Below are 21,233 nucleotides of genomic sequence, written 5' to 3' on the forward strand. Positions count from 1 at the left end.
CCTGTCACACATTCTGGGCTTAACAATCAATTCATTTTCTTCATTTTTCCAAGATCCCTCCCCAAGTGGTGTAATCCATCTACTTTTCCATTGATATATAGCCATATCAGGGCTTATTTCTTGCAAGACAAGTTGTCATAGAGACGTGTCCAAAGTTTTGATTGGTCCGGGTTGTTATGGACGCGGTGATACTTAAAGTGAATGTACCACCAGGTACACTGCTTTGTGTTTTTTACACGAACAGACCGGTGCAGTGTCGGACTGGCCCACCAGAGGACCAGAGAATCCACCGGTGGGCCCCGGCTTTAGGACCTGCACACACACTGACTGACATGTCGTTTCTCACTGGCTCTTCATTGGTGGGCCCCCAGGATCATTTCCTCTGGTGGGCCCCCGATACCCCAGTCTGACACTGGACCGGTGTCAGCGCGAGGGTCTATTCCCGAGGAATCAATGGAGCCATGTCACAGAGGGGAGGGGGTTTTGACACACTGGGGGCCGGCAGGCCCGTCCCTAGTGTTCGGGACGGTGTTCGGGAATAAAATGGCACCGCGCACAGGAACCGGGTGGTGGTTCAAAAACAGGACTGCAGCACTGGCATCCTCATGTTGTCACCGGTCTGTTTATGTAAAAAACACAAAGGGTTTTATATAGAAGAGAAAAGGAAAAAGTACTGTTTCTTGTATGGGGGGATGGGGTGCATGTATTTTATTACATTTAGTTTTATGCACTTTATTTTTTTCTTTTAACTTTTTTCATGTCGCACAAGGGGACTTTGACAGTGATCAGCAGATCACTACAGTAATACACTGCACTATTAATCTAGTGAAGTGCTGACAGGCAATGTACCTGGCTGTTCTGCAGCATGGCTGGGCACACGGACATCTATGGCAGCCCCCCCGACTGCCATGGAGACACATCCAATGGAAATCCTCACCGATGGGTGAGGGCCCTATTCCACGGGCCGATCAATAATGTAAACGAGCGCCGATCTGCTAGATCGGCGCTCGTTTACTGGGCCTATTCCACAACCCAATGATTGTTTAGCAAGGGCTGCAGGGACATCGTTACCGATGTCCTTGCAGCCCTTGCAGCATACATCACCTAGCAGGGCTTCTCCTCCGATTCGTCTTCATCCCGGTCCCGCTTGCAGCATCAACTCCGGAGCGGCCTGACTGAACTGAGCCAGACCAATCACTGGCTGCGGCGGTCCTGGCCTGTGATTGGCTGAGCGGTCTGACAGCTCAGTCAGGTGGCACCAAAGCTGCTGCTGCGCGTGGGACGAAGACGGAGCGGATGAGAAGACGTGCTAGGTAATGTAGGCTGGTTGCATCGTCGGTCACCCGCCGCGCAACACTATTTCATGCAGCGATGTTCGGGGGGTGACCGATGATTTTAGGTTTGGGCCTAAATAAATGATCAGCCGATGACACGATCATCGGCTGATCGTTTTCTCTATTCCACCGAGCAATAATCGGCCGAATCAGGCCGATTCAGCCGATTATAGCTCCATGGAATAGGCCCCTGAGTGTATACCACATCTCCAACATCTCCATTCCTGATAGCTACAGCGGGGGCTCGGCTCCCACTATCCTTGCATGGGGGCCCCCACTACCTTATACTAGCCCCCCCCATGCAAGCCTAGAATAAGGACCCTTAATGACCACCTTAAAAAGGCACATTGGCTGCCATTAAGGGTTTAACAAATAAGTAAATAAAGTATCCATCCAGTCTGCCCCCAGGCACTTCTCTATTCCATAGGAAAACCATTCCGGGATGTCATTGGGGGATCAGCCCTAAAAAGCCGCAATGAAGTACATGGTATCCTAACACCACTCACCCTAGTTCCCCAACTGGTTGTACCACCTCCAGTCAAAGATGCCAACCCCTTACATGTAGTATTATTAATTGTGGCATCAGCAGGGTCCAAAGATCACCTCAAAGATAATCTTATAACCATAGTAATAAAGGATCAATGGAGATGGGTTCAATAATCAAGAATACCCCTCTTCACCCTACTTTGTCCTATGTGTATGGCAAACTGGGAGATAGGACAACCGATCCAATGAGTACGAAAACATTTAACAAATGGGCGGCTATATTTAACAATGCGAATTTACATAAGAAAAAACCTGGAGGGTTGGGCCAGCGTTCGTAAAGCGGTAACCAGTTTACTTTCGACTCAAAAAGTCGTTAGTGGGTTTAACATTCGCTCCCCCCCCCCCTCCCTCCAGCTCCGGATAGGCTGTTGGCCTGCCCAAAACGCCATCAGCCATCCATTGATTTGACTCTTGGGATTTGGTCCTGTACAGTTACTCAAGGTTTTTGGTCCCATTTCGACTCACTGGTCCACTGTTCAGGTTCCACTGTTTCTCCGCAACTATTTCTTTTCCATGCTGTTCCAAAATCGATTAAGGTTTCCTCTGCAAAAAGATAGGTTTTACAAAAATGGTTACAGCCAGTCTTATGGACCTATTACACGGAGCGATTATCCGCCAGATTCGACCAATGATCAATCCGTGTAATAGAGACAATAATTAACCCATGAAACGATCATCAGCTGATTGTTTTTTAGGTCCATCGCTACGTGTAATAGCGATGCGCGGCCGACGACTGACGATTGAACAAACAGTCAATACTTTACCTCTCCACGTTCCCGGACTTCTCCTGCGCTCTGTATGCATCACAGCAGCTGCAGCACGTGGAACCCATGCAAAGCGCAGGAGAATATCACTAACGATGTCTGTGCAGCTCTTGCTAAACGATAATCTAGCACTTGTTTACAATATTGATCGGGCAGTCATCGGCCTGTGTAATAGGACCCTTACCCTTACAGCCATCTTACGGAGTTGCTCCTTCAGATGAAGTATTACCTTTATTTAGACAGAATGGAATGTGAGAAGTTGAAGGAAGCCAACGCTCTAAGGGCCCTATTCCACCGGACGATTATCGTTAGCATAATTGCGATCGTTTCTTCTTCCGTATTTCTTCGCTATTGCGTTCGTATCTATTGCGAACGACCGAACGATGTCTTATTCAATGCGAACGATTTGCGAACGTTTTGCGAACGAGCAACGATAAAAATAGGTCCAGGTCTTATAAAGCGATCAACGATTTCTCGTCCGGTCGTTAATCGTTACTGCATTTCAACCGAACGATTATCGTTAGGATTCGAACGATTTAACGATAATCTGAACGATAATCGTCCGGTGGAATAGGGCCCTAAGAAAAATTCTAAACGATCAGGAGATTGTCACCTTAGTGTCTCCTTTCAAGTCGACCACGTGATAGCTGACCAGATTTTTTCGTGAGCTTGTTTAGAGCCTCCTCTATAGGCATATGTTTTGTATTGTTTCCTTTTGTGTTTTATTTCACAATATCCCTATGTTTTGGTTTGTGAGGGGAAAAAACTAACTTTTTTTCCTTGAAAATTCAATAAAAAGATTTGAAAATAAATAATAAAAGAAATATAATCTAAAAAATAATCTTCTAATAATAGACAAATAACTGTCCTGGTTTATTAACAGGTAAATTCCCCATGTGCCGTTAGAGTAGGCTTGGTCTTAGGATTGGTCGTGATGGTCGTCGTCATCATATTGTGGTGAGTGTTCTCTGACTGCACATTGCTCTGTAGTTATAGGATCTCTATGATATAATACATTACAGCCGCCTGCTGCTGGAAAAATGAAGCATTGGGGGGATGGGGAAGCATTAATTGGAAAATTTTGGTAATTCAGTACCATATAGGCCAGGTGCTTATATCTTGCAGCTCTCTAGGGAACTAAGCTATATTTTAGGGCATGGGCACACTGAGCAATATGCAAGGAATTTCAAACTGAATATGTGCTTAATTTTATACGTATTCTGCTTGCTTGAAATTCCGCCTGTAAAATATATACAGAGCAATGTGCCATTCTGTTTAACCCCTTAACAACAAAGGGCGTATATTTACGCCCTATTGTCGGTAAGGGCGTTTAGAACAGGGCCGCGCGGCGACCCCGCTCTGAACCGCCGCGATCCCGGGTGCCACATGTAGCCCGGGACCGCGGCTATTAGCGGGCACGGTCCGATCGCCGTGCCCGCTAATCAGGTAATCAGATGCAGCTGTCAACGTTGACAGCTGCATCCGATTACCGTATGCAGCCGTTCCCTGGTGTATAGTGGCGGAGGTCACCCCACCCCCGGGACGTTGTCCCAGAGGAGCGATCTCCGTATCTGCTGCCGGCCGGGGTCTCCGCCAAAATGGCGCTGATCCCGGCTCGGCACTCATTTGTTTTCGGCTGCATTAGCCGAAAGCAAACGAGTGCCTATCTCATGGATCTCTGCTGTATAAGTATAAAGCATAGATCTCAATGAGAGATCAGAGTGTATATACTAGAATTCCGCCAGGGGGAATAACCCTAACCCCAGGGGGAATAACCCTAACCCCAGGGGGGGCTTCTAGTATAAGTGTTTAAAAAAAAAAAAATTGTTGTTGTCAATAAAAAGCCCCCTCCCCTAATAAAAGTCTGAATCACCCCCCTTTTCCCAGGTTAGAAATATAAATAAATAAACATGTTTGCTATCGCCGCGTGCGTAATCGCCCAAACTATTAATTTATCACATTCCTGATCTCGCACGGTAAATGGTGTAAGCGCCCAAAAAATCCCAAAGTGAAAAATTGCGCATTTTTGGTCGCATCAAATCCAGAAACATTGTAATAAAAAGCGATCAAAAAGTTGCATATGCGCAATCAAGGTAGCGATAGAAAGTAAACAACATGGCGCAAAAAATTACACCCACACAGCCCCATAGACCAAAGGATAAAAGCGCTATAAGCCTGGGAATGGAGCGATTTTAAGGAACGTATATTTGTTAACAATGGTTTGAATTTTTTACAGGCCATCAGATACAATATAAGTTATACATGTTACATATCGTTTTAATCGTAACAACTTGAGGGACATATATAACAAGTCAGTTTTACCCCAGGGCAAATGGCGTAAAAACAAAAAAAAGCCCAAATAAAATAATTAAATTTCACCACACATTTTTTTTTTCTGGTTTCGCAGTGTACTTTATGCAAAAATTCAGCCTGTCATTGCAAAGTACAATTAGTGGCGCAAAAAATAAGGGCTCATGTGGGTTTCTAGGTGGAAAAATGCAAGTGCTATGGCCTTTTAAGAACAAGGAGGAAAAGCGAAAACGCAAAAATCAAAATTGGCTCTGTCCTTAAGGGGTTAATGGGATTTCCAATCTATTGTTCACACAGCAGAATTTACATGCAGAATGTTCCGCCACGGACATGTTAATTATTTTGGCGGATTCCGCTAGAGAAATCCCTTAGAAGTCATTGGGGCTTTGAATTTCCGTTTTCTGCTCGACTTCCACGTCAACTCAAGAAGAGGAAATTTTCTTCATCAATTCCTTGCCTATTCCTCAGTGTGAACATACCCTCACTGTAAGAACAACAAGGGGGCGCAGCAATGATTGTATAATGACTATAAATGTGGTCAAGCACACAATCCTATATTCACAAGAATAGATGGAGGAGGATGAGATCCCCATAGCGGACATCACAAAGACATTTGATTGTGAGCCAGGGACAACCCGACAGGAGGAGGTCACCATGAAGGATGACTTCTGGACATTTCTTATTTGGATGCTATTGTTGTGATACCTGCATTTACTACTATGGGTTGCTGCTGCACCTTCTGTTTTTTTTGTCTGTACTCAAGCCACGAGCAGCGTGCAACCTGCAGTGTGAATAGAGTCATAGATGTGCGGCCAATTTTCCCCTTTTTTTCTGTTCCATTTACTACTATGTTTTAATGTTTTTAGCAATTGATACATGCCCTGTGGTACAATATTAGATTGCTAATGGTCATCTTAGGGCCCTATTCCACTGGACGATTATCGTTCAGATTATCGTTAAATCGTTCAAATCCAAACGATAATCATTCGTTTGAATAGCAGTTAACGACTAACGACCGAACGAGAAATCGTTGATCGTTTATTAAGACCTGGACCTATTTTTATCGTTGCTCGTTCGCAAATCTTTCGCATTGAATAAGAAGTCGTTTGGTCGTTCGCAGTAGTGACGAACGCAATAGCGACGACAAGACGACCGCAAGAACTATCATAAGTAACGATTATCTTTCCATGTAAATGGGCGAACGATTTCAGGTCTTTCGCAATAGCGGTCGTTTGGATCGTTTATCGTTAACGATTATGCGAACGATAATCGTCCGGTGGAATAGGGCCCTAAGTCAATTACAATTATCCTCACCATGCACAGACTATTTGCTACAGACTGGAGCTTGGGACTCCCAGTATTAGGCTATGTTCACACTACGTAAAACAATGGCCGTAGTTTTCACCGCAAAACTACGGCCGTTGTTTTGAGGATGGTACGATATAGCAATTCGTACGAACTACGGTCGTACAATGCACACAGCGTATAAGACTACGGCCGTAGTTCGTACGGACACGTGAAAAATGAACAGGTCATTTATTTGCGGCCGGTAATGTTACAACTACGGCCGTGAATTTCAATGCGGCCGCACACTTAAAATTTACTTCGTCCAAATTCAACTTGATTTTAATGTAAAAAATTTACTGAGTGGTTTATTCGGGTAGTCGCAGTATTTCAATTAAATGACATGTTTCAGCCCGATTAAAAACATGCTAGGAGGCAATATTAAACAATTGTTTCACGACCAGCCCGTAGGCTCGTAATTCTACGGCCGTTGTTTTGACCGCAAAATTTCGGCCGGTGGAAACAACGGCTGTTGTTTTACGTAGTGTGAACATAGCCTTATTATTCATGATGATGCTGTGAGCTCCAAAAGAGTTCAATCTTCACATTACTGTACTGACACAACCATGTCAGTACAGAAGCATAGATTTTTAACAGCTCAGGTGGCCCTTCATTTAGGACAATGGAGGAATGTTCTGAGGAACCGCTTCAGGTTTTGTGGTCTCCACCCGGCCTGAGATGAGAGTCACTGTGATCATTTATTTATTTGAAGGCATACTCCGGCAAAACGTTTTTTTTTTCTCTCAAATACACTGGTGTCAGAAAGTTATAAAGATTTGTACGATGCTTCTATTTAAAAATCTCAACTCTTCAAGCACTTATCAGCTGCTGTATGTTCTGCAGCAAGTATTTTTTCTAGTCTGACACAGTGCTCTCTGCTGCCACCTCTGTCCATGTCAGGAACTGTCAAAAGCAGTAGCAAATCCCCATAGAAAACATTTTCTGCACTGGACAGCTCCTAAAATGGACAGAGGTGGCAGCAGAGAGCACTGTGTCAGACTGAAAATAATACGGCACTTCCTGCATGACATACAGCAGCTGATAAGTACTGGAAGATTGGAAGATTAACTTGTAGTTAATTACAAATCTACATAACTTTCTGAAATCAGTTGATTTGAAAGAAAGAAAATTGCTGGGGTACTCCTTTAAGGTCAGTTATATACAAGTAGTACATTGGTTTGAGAGTAAATTGGTTTAAGAGCGTTTTGATTTAAGAGCTCACAGTTTTTCAAAATTGTAACTTGGTTTCAGAGCATTGCTTTGGTTTAAGAGCTCCCTGTACTGGGTGGGAGGGGGCGTGGGGGAGGGGCATGGTCTGCACAGCGGGGTCTACAGCCCTGTACTCTGACCATAGAAGTCTCCCTCACCTTCCATATCATGGCAGATCCACTTCCTTCCTACTTCATGCTCCCTACTGTCTCTGTCAGCCCTTGTGTTTCCTGTCCTCTCCATTACTGCTATAATGTGCCTGCACCTATACTCAGCTGTACACACTGCTGCTATAATGTGTCTGCACTCACACTCAGCTACACATACTGCTGCTATAATGTGCCTGCACCTACACTCAGCTATACACACTGCTGCTATAATTAGCCTGCACCTACACTCAGCTATACACACTGCTGCTATAATGTACCTGCACTTACACAGCTATACACACTGCTGCTATAATGTACCTGCACTTACACTGAGCCATTCACACTACTGTATAGAAAACTTTCTGTCACTGTCCTCCTGCACACTTCTGTGATTCTCACTTCCTGATTGGTCCATGCTGAACACCACCCCCCCCCCCTTCCCCATTGCTGTCATGTGACCACACAGACCTCTGACAGCAGCCCTGCTTTTCTATTCTAGCCTGTTGTACTACGCTACTGCATTATGGGGATCTGAAGTTCCATCCTGTATCTACAAACTGCTGCTGTTTTTTCATTCTTATGCAGTTACTATATATTATACTCTACATGCTGATTGCTATACTGTACAGTAACTTATAATATCACATATTCAGCTGTTTCTAAATCTTAGTTTCATTTGTTTTACATGTTATTCAGAATTTAAAAAAATCATTATTTTTGGGGTGTGGAACAAATTGTCTGCTTTTCATTGATTTCTTATGGGAAAATTTGCTTTGGTTTAAAAGTGGATTTGGATTACAAGCGCAGTCCCGGAACGAATTATGCTCGTAATCCAAGGCACCACTGTTGCTTATTGCTATTCAAATAAGAATACAATTGACCTAATCTGATGAAGCGTGCATGCACGCGAAATGCCCGTCATGTCTGTGTTGTACATGTGAAGTGGTTTGGCGTCTGCTGAACAGTGACATGTGTCACCGAAGGTTTTAACATATGTCGGAATAAAGAAGTATCGCAATGATTCGGTGAGTGCCCTCAGTTTTCTACTAAACTTTTTTGTAATACAATTGACTTGTCAATCAAGAACAGATTGTATTATGCACAGTATAAGTTACATGTACGTTATGCACCTCCAGTCTTCCTCTATACAGAGCTTCTTTGGTATCTTTCAGCCATACTGATTCCTATTTCAACAATGAAATTAATTTCTAATGCTGCCTACATTTCCCATGAAGCCTCTGTGATAAGAGGGGGGCGGGGTCTTATCACAACACTTCCTAATGAGATCCCCTGGTGATCAAATCCCCTGCCTGGCTAAGGGTACTATTAGACGGGCCGAGCAGGGCCCGATAATAAATGTACACGAGCGCCGATCTGCTAGATCTGCGCACGTTTACTGGGCCTATTACGCTGCTCGATAATCGTTTAGCAAGGGCTGCAGGGACATTGTTACGGATGTCCTTACAGCCCTTGTTTTAACTTTATACATTACCTGTCCAGGTTGCAGGGCTCCTCTTCCTCTGTGCTTCTCCCCGGGTCCGCGCGCTCCAGCTTCAGAGTGGCCTGTCTCAGCCGGTCCCTGCCAGTGATTGGCTGAGTGGCCTGTCAGCTGACACAGGCCACTCTGAAGCTGGAGCACGCGGACCCGGGGAGAAGCACAGAGGAAGAGGTGCGCGGTCGGCGCCCAACAATTATAGGTCAGAACCTATATCAACGATCAGCCAATGACAACGATCATCGGCTGATCGTTGTCTTTATTACACAGAACGATAATCGTCCGAATCGGGCCAATTCGGCCGATTATCTTTCCGTGTAATAGTACCCTAAGTCCGGAGGTAATACTCATAAGTGGTTGGTGTCTGTTCACATTATATACAGTTTTTATGTTTATTTCTTATTCAAAGTTCTTTTTTAAGAGGAATATCAATGAGGAGTAGGTGATTTCATCTATAATCACAGTTAGGGTACTTTATGGAGATCTGAAGTCTGTAGGCCATGTTCACATGGAGCGTTTTACCACATTTTTGCAGTAACTTTCCCAAATCACAGTGAAAAATTATGCATTTTTACTAATTGCATTCAAATATGAGGGAAAATCACATCTAAATGGAGGGAAAAAGCTGCAGACACCCAACCACTTACTGTACAGGAGCCCCAACCCCCATCACCCCAACCAGTCACCCAGTTGACTGAGATACATGGACTGAGCTTCTTCAATCCTAGGATGGACTAAGATACGTGGCCTGTGATACATGGACTGAGCTTCTTCAATCCTAGGATGGACTAAGATACGTGGCCTGTGATACACAGACTGAGCTTCTTCAATCCTAGGATGGACTGAGATACGTGGACTGTGATACACAGACTGAGCTTCTTCAATCCTAGGATGGACTGAGATACGTGGCCTGTGATACACAGACTGAGCTTCTTCAATCCTAGGATGGACTGAGATACGTGGCCTGTGATACACAGACTGAGCTTCTTCAATCCTAGGATGGACTGAGATACGTGGCCTGTGATACACAGACTGAGCTTCTTCAATCCTAGGATGGACTGAGATACGTGGACTGTGATACACAGACTGAGCTTCTTCAATCCTAGGATGGACTGAGATATGTGGACTGAGTGGGTTTGAAGCTAGGATGGACTGAGCAAACTTTTATCCTAGGATGGACTGAGATACATGGATTAAAGGGAACCTGTCATCTAAACAATGGATTGGACAGACTTTGGTCTCATAATGAACTGAGATGCATGGACTTTAATGGGAACTATATTGGTCATTGCTCCATTGAAACTGGAATCTTTCTTTACTTGCAGTGAAAAATTGCAACAGGCGCTCTGTACATCATGGATGAGGCTAGGGTCCATGACAGGTATCTGCCACCATGACCCATGAAGGCACCAAGCCCAATATTGCTCCCCAAACCTTTTGTTTTCTGGGACATAAGCCACCGCCGGAGCTGTCTGGCAGCAGCTTACCTTCAGTCTCCTCATTCACAACACGTGAATATGGGGTAAATGGGAGAGATAGCTGCCAGCCAAACCGGTGTATATGTATGGGTGTCACCAGGATGTGTCTAGTATTTCTATTTAATAATATTAATATTTATTTGTATAGCGCAAACAGATTCCGCAGCGCTTATTTGTTTCAATGACACGTTTATCTCCAGTAATAAATGCTGTAATAAAACACCCTGCTATAATGAAATGATTGTGACGGAGAATAATAATGGCCGCCGTGTGATTACTGAGGCTGGTGACTGTGGTCAGTGCTGGTATGAGATCAGTACAAAGCTCATCGGCCCAGGACCCTCTGCTACCATCTGCCGCTCCCATCATGACCAGATGGCCACATAAAGCTTTTACTCATAGCTGAGTTATACAGAGGCATTTATTATCATTGTGGACTACTCTCCGCTCTCCGAATATCTCATCTTCGTACTGATTGTATGGAAGTAATTGCTACTTGCAGACTCAAGATCACAGTTTGCAAAATGCAGGGGCATATTTATGAAGGTGGGAATCATTGAGGTCAATTTTGGAGAATTTGGGGGGGGGGGGGCAGGGTGGTACTTGGATGTCTTGCTTGTGCTCTCTCAATCAATGTTGAACAATTCTAGCTGTGTGATATGTCGCATTGTTGGAAGATCCCATCCGCCTCAGGGAAGACAATCAGCATGTATTGGTGTATGTGGTGTATGTGATCTGCAAGGAGGGATTTATACCCAGATTGTCTGAGAGTGTCTCCATATGGATGAGTGGCCCAGAAACCATAATGGTGCCCCCCCCCCTCCAGCTTGTGTTCTTCCAGCAATGGCTGCAGGGTGATTGTTCTCTGATGTTTCTCACCAATCACACCATATATATGTGTGATGAAGCAGTTAACATGGACAACCCTTTACCAGTTAATGAAGAAGACAACCCATTAGAGAAGACAACCCTCTACCAACCAGTGAAGAAGACAACCCATTAGAGAAGACAAACCTTTACCAACTAGTGGAGAAGACAACTCTTTACCAACCATCAGAGAAGACAACCCTTTAGAGAAGACAACCCTCAACCAACTAGCGGAGAAGACAACTCTTTACCAACTAATAGAGAACACAACCCTTTACAACCAGCAGAGAAGACCACCCCTTACCAATTAGTGGAGAAGGCAACTCTTTACCAACTAATAGAGAAGACAACCCTTTGCCAACTAATAGAGAATACAACCTTTACCAAACAGCAGGGAAGACAACTCTTTACCAACTAATAGAGAATACAACTTTACCAACCAGCGGAAAAGACAACTCTTTACCAATTAGTGGAGAAGACAACTCTTTGCCAACTAATAGAGAAGACAACCCTCAACCAACCAGCAGAGAAGACAACACTTTACTAACCAGCAGAGAAGACAACCCTTTACCAACCGGCAGAGAAGACAACCCATTATCAACCAGCAGAGAAGGCAACCCTTTACTAACAAGCGGAGAAGACAACCCTTTACCAACCAGCAGAGAAGACAACCCTTTACCAACCGGCAGAGAAGACAACCCATTACCAACCAGCAGAGAAGGCAACCCTTTACTAACAAGCGGAGAAGACAACCCTTTACCAACCAACAGAGAAGACAACCCTTTACCAACCAGCAGAGAAGACAACCCTTTACCAACCGGCAGAGAAGACAACCCATTACCAACCAGCGAAGAAAACAACCCTATACCAATTAATGGAGAAGACAACCCTTTACCAATTAGTGGAGAAAACAACTCTTTACCAATTAGTGGAGAAGAAAACTCTTTGCCAACTAATAGAAAAGACAACCCTTAACCAACCAGCAGAGAAAACAACCCTTTACCAACCGGCAAAGAGGACAACCCATTACCAACGGGCATAGGAGACAGCCCTTTACCAACCAGCTGAGAAGGCAACCCTTTAGCAACAAGCAGAGAAAACAACTCTTTACCAACCAGCAGAGAAGACAACCCTTTACCAACTAGTAGAGAAGACAACTCTTTACGAACTAATAGAGAAGACAACCCTTTAGAGAAGACAACCCTTTACCAACTAGTGGAGATGACAACACTTTACCAACCTTTAGAAAAGACAACCCTTTACCAACAAGCAGAGAAGACAACCCTTCACCAGCCAGTGTAGAAGACAACCCTTTGCCAGCCAGTGAAGAAGACAACTTTTTACCAACCAGCAGAGAAGACAAGCCTTTACCAACCAGCAGACGGTCTAATTCCGATACTGAGAGGGAAAATAGAATCCCTTTGTGCTGATGCATCTTGGTTGTCAGAGGAACAGTGCTGATCCGTCTTTTCCGGAGCCCCATACACAGTAGAGATCACTGATCTGTTGTGTCACACACATGTCTGGTATCCCCCTTGTTAATTTTGGTGATGATCTGCTCCCCTGTAGTGTGTTATAGCCAATGTTCTCACATGAGTGGCCTGTCGTACTTCCCATATTGCTTATTCACAATGGTGCGATTTGTCCCCTCACCGTACACTATCACCACAGCAGCAGAGAACAGATCACACAATGCGCAGAGCCAGGAAATCTGAAAACCCCTTATGTACCCACCAAGCCGCTCACCACACGTGATTCCTTCCTGAGGCGCACGCTGCTGAGGTTGGAAGCTTTAAAGGGATTATCCAGTGCTACAAAAACATGGCCACTTTCCCCCTACTGTTGTTTCCAGTTTGGGTGGGGTTTTGAAACTCAGTTCCATTGAAGTAAATGGAGCTTAATTGCAAACTGCACCTGAATTGGAGACAACAGTGGGGGAAAAGTGGCCATGTTTTTGTAGCACTGGATAATCCCTTTAAGTCATAATAATCAGGACTTACTGTGTATAACAAGGAAAACAAACACATGGGACATGTGAGGGAAATCATGTGACCTACACAGGATATACAAAAAAAAGCAAAAGCGCATTGTAGCCTTCGCAATGATCAAACAACGTGTTACTATGATCGGTCCCATATGTGTCCGAAATGGGAAAAGGAGATGGGAGCAAGCGAGGATGCGGATGATATATTACCCTATTGAAGCAAGTCCAATTAAAGGGGTACTGCAACAAAAACAATCTTACAAATCAGCTGGTTTCAGTGTCATAAATTTGTAATTTACTTCTATTTAAAAATCGACATTCATCCAGTACTTATCAGCTGCTGTATGTCCTGCAGTGGTGTATTCCTTACAGTCTGACAGTGCTCTCTGCTGCCACCTCTGGCCATGTCAGGAACTGTCCAGAGCAGTAGCAAATCCCCATAGAAAACCTCTCCAGCTCTACAGACTGGAAAGAATGATTTAGGGTGCCTTCACACCTACCGACTCGCAGCGGTCTGGAAGACTGCTGCGAGTATGTAATTCTGCCGCCCCCTTAACCCCTTCTGCTCCCGCCCGGCTCCCGCTCCACTGTGTATATACATTACCTCTCCTCGCTGCACGGAGTCCCGGCGTACTGCTCTCCCGGCCAACCAATCATTGTGTTGCCCACCCGCAGCCACTGATTGGCTGGGCGGGAGAGCAGGACGCCAGGACCCCATGCAGGAGACAAGTAACGTATATATACAGACACAGCCGAGTGGGAGCAGAAGGGGTTAAGGGGGCGGCAGAATTACATACTCGCAGCGGTCTGAAAGTAGTGACAGTAGTGAAAGGGAACTGCCAGGACCTGCCAGACTCGCAGCGAGATTTACGCTGCGAGTCGGTAGGTGTGAAGGCACCCTTAGGGTGGGTTCACACTGAGGGATCAGCGTGGAGAAATTTCCGCGGATTCCATCGCTTGTGGCTGTGCACAATTCTGTCCGTCCCATACACTCCAATCTATGCACTGGCGGATTCCACCGTCTGCTGAAAGAGTTGACATGCCATTTCCGACCATAGAATGAAGTCTATGAAAATGTGCGCGGCCGCAAGCGACGGAATCTATGGGAACTTTTCCGTGCGGATTCCTCAGTATGAACCCACCCAAATACTGGAAGACTGGAGATTTTTAAATAGAAGTAAATTAAATATCTCTGGCACTTTCTGGCACCAGTTGGTTTCAAGGAAAAAAATATCACTGGAGTACTCCTAATGGTTAAAACTACAACTATTTCTGCTGTTTTTTTATTTCTAAACCACTGCACCATATCTAGTAGATATATACTGCCTATACTGTGAATAGACCATGAGGGTGCGTTCACACCTAAAGGATCTGCAGCAGATTTGATGGCCCAGAATTGATTTGCTTTGAATCTGCAGCTTCCAATCTGCGCCATCAAATCTTCTGCAGATGCTGTACGTGTGAAGGCACCCTAAGGCTATGTTCGCACAACGTATGAGACCGGCCGTTCCGTGACCTGGCCGTGTCACGGAACGTCCGGTCTCTGCACAGATCATCCCTGCCGGTACTCTAGTAGTGGCCGGATGATCTTTCTGGCCGTAGTGTTCTGATGCGGGCGCATTAGAACTTGCCACTGCACACAATGAAGCAAGTGGCCGGAGCCGCTCGCTTCATTGTGTGAACTGACATGGGTTTCTACAGCCGCAATTGACTCCGGACGGGATCCCATAGAAGCAGAGGCAGTGTTCCACAACGTGAAAAGTACGGCCGTTGTTGCCGATGGCAACAATAGCCGTGCTTTTACGTAGTGTGAACATAGCCTAAAAGTTCAAATCAGAACAAGCCTTTAATCTTAATTTTTTCAGTAGACACATTAGGATTTCTGTACAGCAGGGAAATGGCTCACCAGCTGTTGCAAAACTACAATTCCCAGGTATGGCTGTCCAGGAATGATGGGAACTGTAGTCCTGCTCTAGACTGGGTCCGTACATCTGGTACATTATATATATATATATATATATATATATATATATATATATATATATATAAAACGTGTGTATTTTCACGGCAGCAGTACTGTGTTCTTTATGTTTGTGGTTGTGTCAGTGCACACTGTCCTAGCATTGTATTCTCTGATGGTCCTGATCATGTATTCACCCTGGTTATTGTCTTTGCTATAATAATGTCACCAATAGGGTTGTGTTCCCCATTGTGGGATTGGGGGGGGGGGGGGTCACACAGGAGTGAAATGCTGCAGTTGTTTTGTGGATTTTCCCAATTTACTCAGCAAAAAATCTGCAGAATTTCAGCTGTGTGTGAACATACCCTAAATCACTATTCCCTAAAGTGGGCAAAACTACAACTCCCAGCATGCTGGAGAGCCACTGGTTGGAAAACACTGCCCTAAGTCATGTATCATACTGTAATGGGTTTGTATTGTTACAGTCAGACAATAAACAAGTTCTATTCCTCCATTAATTGATATGTCTTTGTTGCTCTGTACACATAGATTGTCGTTAGTGACCAGCGCCATCTAGTGGCGGAAGGCGCTCGTTTCAGTTTAAATCCCCGGTGTCTTCTGGCCGCAATCATAGTCATCCGAGGGGTGTTACGCGCGCCCCTAGCGGCGGAAGGCTGTAAGTGCACTTTAAATCCCACAGGATCTGCCTGCTAGATGCGCCTGAGCTGGCAGTCTGGAGAACGCGAGAAGGAGCAGAGGAGGAGAAGCAGGACTGTGCAGATCAGAGGGGTCCTGCACATCCCCCTCCTCTCCCATAGGTGTAAGAGGCTTGTAGAGATCAGACACAGTGACACAGCCAGGAAGAGGCAGCAGCCTGCAAGATGGGCAACCGAGGGATGGAAGAGCTGATCCCGCTGGTCAACAAGCTCCAAGATGCCTTCTCTGCCATCGGACAGAATGCCAACCTGGATCTGCCCCAGATCGCTGTGGTCGGGGGGCAGAGTGCTGGCAAGAGCTCGGTGCTGGAGAATTTCGTGGGCAGGTAAGGGTCGTGCTGATGGGCACCATTCATTGTAGGCTGGATTAGAAGGGATCTCCATGGCTGGGTCCTGCAGGGACCAGATGCAAAACAGGGACCATCTCCAGGGCAGATGCAGAACAGGGACCATCTCCAGGGCAGAGGCAGAACAGGGACCATCTCCAGGGCAGAGGCAGAACAGGGACCATCTCCAGAAGCAGAACAGGGACCATCTCCAGGGCAGAGGCAGAACAGGGACCATCTCCAGGGCAGAGGCAGAACAGGGACCATCTCCAGGGCAGATGCAGAACAGGGACCATCTCCAGGGCAGATGCAGAACAGGGACCATCTCCAGGGCAGAGGCAGAAGAGGGACCATCTCCAGAAGCAGAACATGGACCATCTCCAGAAGCAGAACAGGGACCATCTCCAGATGCAAAACAGGACACCTCACCTTCAGCCATGTATACCATCACTCATCTATAGACAGGGTTTATGGATTAGGTTACTTTATCAAATAGCATTGATGTAAAGGGTTAATTTGCAGCAGAAGGGGGGGGGAGGTTATAGAGGAAAAATGGAGGAGGTGCTGAGCAATACAGTACAGTATGTCACCGCAATGGAGGAAAAAAGGGAGGGGGCTGACAAAACCAATGTCATCTGTTTACACTCATCCCCCGATGCTGATACATATATACAGGCTGCCATGTCCTCTGGATGGGTATGGAAGGACATATGAATGGTGGCCGGCAAGCGCATACATGTCCAATGTGTCATTACCATAAATCACCACCAAGGGTTAATGGCCAATACATTATCCTAAGGGTTTATAGGAATGGCGCCATAGAGAGGTTTATAGGACAAGGGCTGATCCTGGGCTACAGCAGCCATGGGGACATGTATCCTTCAAGGTGACACACAGATGTGATGTCAGGGCGGTGAAAGGTGACAATACAGTCACCTGCCACCATCTTGTCACCACTAAACAGGATGTCCTATAGGATTTGTAGATAGACCATGCAGTATAAACATGACTGTGCATACATCCAGGCCGGCACGAAGGCAGAGACAGGGCAATATATATATATATATATATATATATATATATATATACTGCTCCCCTGCTGGTAACATGGCTGTCAGGGCCTTCGCAGAGCATTGATGGGTTAAGTGGGATTATACTCTGGGAAGGTGCAGGCTCTGGGGACTCGCCAGCCTGGTGCTCACAGCAGATGGTGCCTGTACTCCTGTGTCACCAACCGTGTGCCGAGATGTGTGAGATGTGTGCAAAGGCGCCACACGTGTGATGTGACAGGGGACCTGTCCAAGAAAGGGTCTATACATCTTTATCTATCTATCTATCTATCTATCTATCTATCTATCTATCTATCTATCTATCTCCTATCTATCTATCTATCTCCTATCTATCTATCTCTCTCCTATCTATCTATCTATCTCCTATCTATCTATCTATCTATCTATCTATCTATCTATCTATCTCTCTCCTATCTATCTATCTCCTATCTATCTATCTATCTATCTATCTATCTTCCATCTATCTATCTATCTATCTATCTATCTATCTATCTATCTATCTCCTATCTATCATCTATCTATCTCCTATCTATCTATCTATCTATCTATCTATCTATCTATCTATCTATCTCCTATCTATTTATCTATCTATCTCCTATCTATCTATCTATCTATCTATCTATCTATCTATCTATCTATCTATCTATCTATCTATTCACAAGAGCATGTAGCTGCACTCCAATTAAGCAGGTGGGTTGGGTGCCTGTGGATAGGTCCTGACCACAGACCTCTTCCTAGCTGCAGTGTAATATAAGTCCACGGCACTTCCAAAATTCAGGTGCATAAACGTTTTATTCCAAAAATCACATCAAAGTGGTATAGGTGTATAACAGCACAAAACGTTTATGCACCTGAATTTTGGAAGTGCCGTGGACTTATATTATACTCTATCTATCTATCTATCTATCTATCTATCTATCTCCTATCTATCTATCTATCTATCTATCTATCTATCTCCTGTCTATCTATCTATCTATCTATCTATCGGGATCCTTGTAGATGTATTGTGCCTAAACAGAGCTCCGGCCTGTCTTTCCTCAGTGAAGCCTGAGGTTGGAGTAACTATGGACCAGACAAGATGGCTTCTCCCCCATCCCTTTGTATCATACAGATATATACAGCGCCCTGGGGTCCATTAGCCAGTGTTGCACATATATTGTACATGACTGTACATGTGGCTGACAGCTCTCTGTCGTGTATGTGTCATGGCTGCCTATATACAGCTTTGGCCTTGTCTCATGGGTTGTATACTTCTGTATTTGATGATGCCTTCTCCTGTTTTTCTTCAAGGATCTGTGGAATCCTATGGCTGGAGGGGGAGGTGCTTGACACAAGAATCCCTGTGTCATGCCCCACCCCCTCAGCCTTGCTCTGACAACAGACCCCCCCCCCCGGGCCGACTAACTCCCTGCTGTCCCCCACAGTCCATATTCTAGTACCAACAATTATTGGCTCAATATGATCTGTACATCCCACACAGATAGCAGTCACTGCGCCTCCTTATGGTGCTTGGTAGAAATGCACTTTAACAATCTTTGTCCATTACTGAAGAGTTCAAAGGTCAGTGACAAAGGTCAGCCATATTGATTGCCGTCAACCTATTAGAGGTGACCTTCTGCGGTTTCTTGTTTAATTGATCAAGAGACGGGGCCAGGAGATAACTGGGAGGATTCGAGGAGATGGCGATTATTTTATGGTTTATGATGGAACCCATAGAAACCAATATATACAATAAATGTGTGGTATCTGCGGATACCAGGCGGCATAAGCAGTGCCGCTCTCCTGCCTTGTGGTGGAGGGATTTTCCTAATTGTTTCCTATTGATTATTCTCCACCGCTGACATTATCTGATTGTAACACAAGGGTCTGGAGTCATTAACCAGTGACAACCACAGCTGCCATATGGCAGTGGTATCGTGCTATTGTGTGGTGGTATTGTGTGGGGTATATATGGCAGTAATATCGTGCTATTGTGTGGTGGTATTGTGTGAGGTATATATGGCAGTAGTATCGTGCTATTGTGTGGTGGTATTGTGTGAGGTATATATGGCAGTAATATCGTGCTATTGTGTGGTGGTATTGTGTGAGGTATATATGGCAGTAGTATCGTGCTATTGTGTGGTGGTATTGTGTGGGGTATATATGGCAGTAGTATCGTGCTATTGTGTGGTGGTATTATATGAGGTATATATGGCAGTAGTATCGTGTTATTGTGTGGTGGTATTGTGTGAGGTCTATATGGTAGTTATATAATTCTATTGTATAGGGGTATTGTGTGAGGTAAATATGGCAGTAATATCGTGCTATTGTATGGTGGTATTGTGTGAGGTGTATATGGCAGTGATATTGTGCTCTTATACAGTGTTACTGTATGGGGTATATATGGCAGTAATATTGTGTTATTGTACGGTGGTATTGTGTGAGGTATATCTGGCAGTAATATTGTGCTATTATACAGTGTTATACAGTATTATACAGTGTTATTGTATGGGGTATATCATGCTATTGTACAGTGGTATTGTATGGGGTATATCATGCTATTGTGTGGTGGTATGGTGTAAGGTCTATATGGCAGTGATATTGTGCTATTATACAGTATTATACAGTGTTATTGTATGGGGTATATCATGCTATTGTATAGTGGTATTGTATGGGGTATATCATGCTATTGTTTAGTGGTATTGTATGGGGTATATCATGCTATTGTGTGGTGGTATTGTGTGAGGTCTATATGGCAGTGATATTGTGCTATTATACAGTATTATACAGTGTTATTGTATGGGGTATATCATACCATTGTATAGTGGTATTGTGTGGGGTATATATGGCAGTAATATTGTGATACTATTTAGCAGTATTATCACTGGGCTTGCAGTGGGCAGCCATACTTCACCTGTGCCCAGGGCCCCACTTTCTATACATCCGCCCCTGTTCGGAACTTAAACACTTCAGGACACGTCTATGGATTCCACCACCAGCTGTGAGACCCCCCTCAGTGATACCTGTAGCCGGAGGAGGGTATCCAGACTAGACAACCTATATATGTAAGGACTGCAGAGTACAAGAGAGGAAGCAACTCTGAAATCTGACTCTATATGGCGGAAGATCTTGTCAGACCTCTGTCTGCTTCCTGTTACTCATATATCCTATACAGATGGGTCCATATATCCTATACAGCTGGGTCTATATATCCTATACAGCTGGGTCTATGTGTATATCCTATACTGCTAGGTCTATATATCCTATACAGCGGGGTCTTTATATCCCATACAGCTGGGTCCATGTATACAGTATATCCTATTCAGCTGGGTCTATGTAAATATGTAAGTATATAACCTAGTCTAGTAACGTATATAACCTACTATATACAGCAGAGTCTAGTAATGTATATAACCTACTGTATACAGCGGAATCTAGTAATGTATATAACCTACTGTATATAGCGGAGTCTAGTAATGTATATAACCTACTGTATACAGTGGAGTCTAGTAATGTATATAACCTACTGTATACAGCAGAGTCTAGTAATGTATATGACCTACTGTATATAGCGGAGTCTAGTAATGTATATAACCTACTGTATACAGTAGAGTCTAGTAATGTATATAACCTACTGTATACAGCAGAGTCTAGTAATGTTTATAACCTACTGTATACTGCCGATTCTTCTAAAGTATATAA

At 44.6% G+C, this 21,233-nt stretch overlaps 1 protein-coding gene across 5 annotated transcripts in view; it reads left to right on the forward strand.

The window, feature by feature from the left end:
* The first annotated feature begins 16,160 nt into the window (after positions 1 to 16,160).
* DNM1 (dynamin 1) overlaps positions 16,161 to 21,233 on the forward strand; it is a 74,259-nt gene continuing 69,186 nt past the window's right edge. For all 5 annotated transcript variants that reach the window (XM_069943266.1, XM_069943267.1, XM_069943268.1 and 2 more), the window contains exon 1: positions 16,161 to 16,482. In XM_069943266.1, the coding sequence (XP_069799367.1) occupies positions 16,322 to 16,482 (161 nt within the window). In that variant the 5' untranslated portion in view covers positions 16,161 to 16,321. The remainder of the gene's footprint in view (positions 16,483 to 21,233) is intronic.

The sequence above is a fragment of the Dendropsophus ebraccatus genome, chromosome 10 (assembly GCF_027789765.1).
Source record: "Dendropsophus ebraccatus isolate aDenEbr1 chromosome 10, aDenEbr1.pat, whole genome shotgun sequence".
Lineage (NCBI taxonomy): Eukaryota > Metazoa > Chordata > Amphibia > Anura > Hylidae > Dendropsophus > Dendropsophus ebraccatus.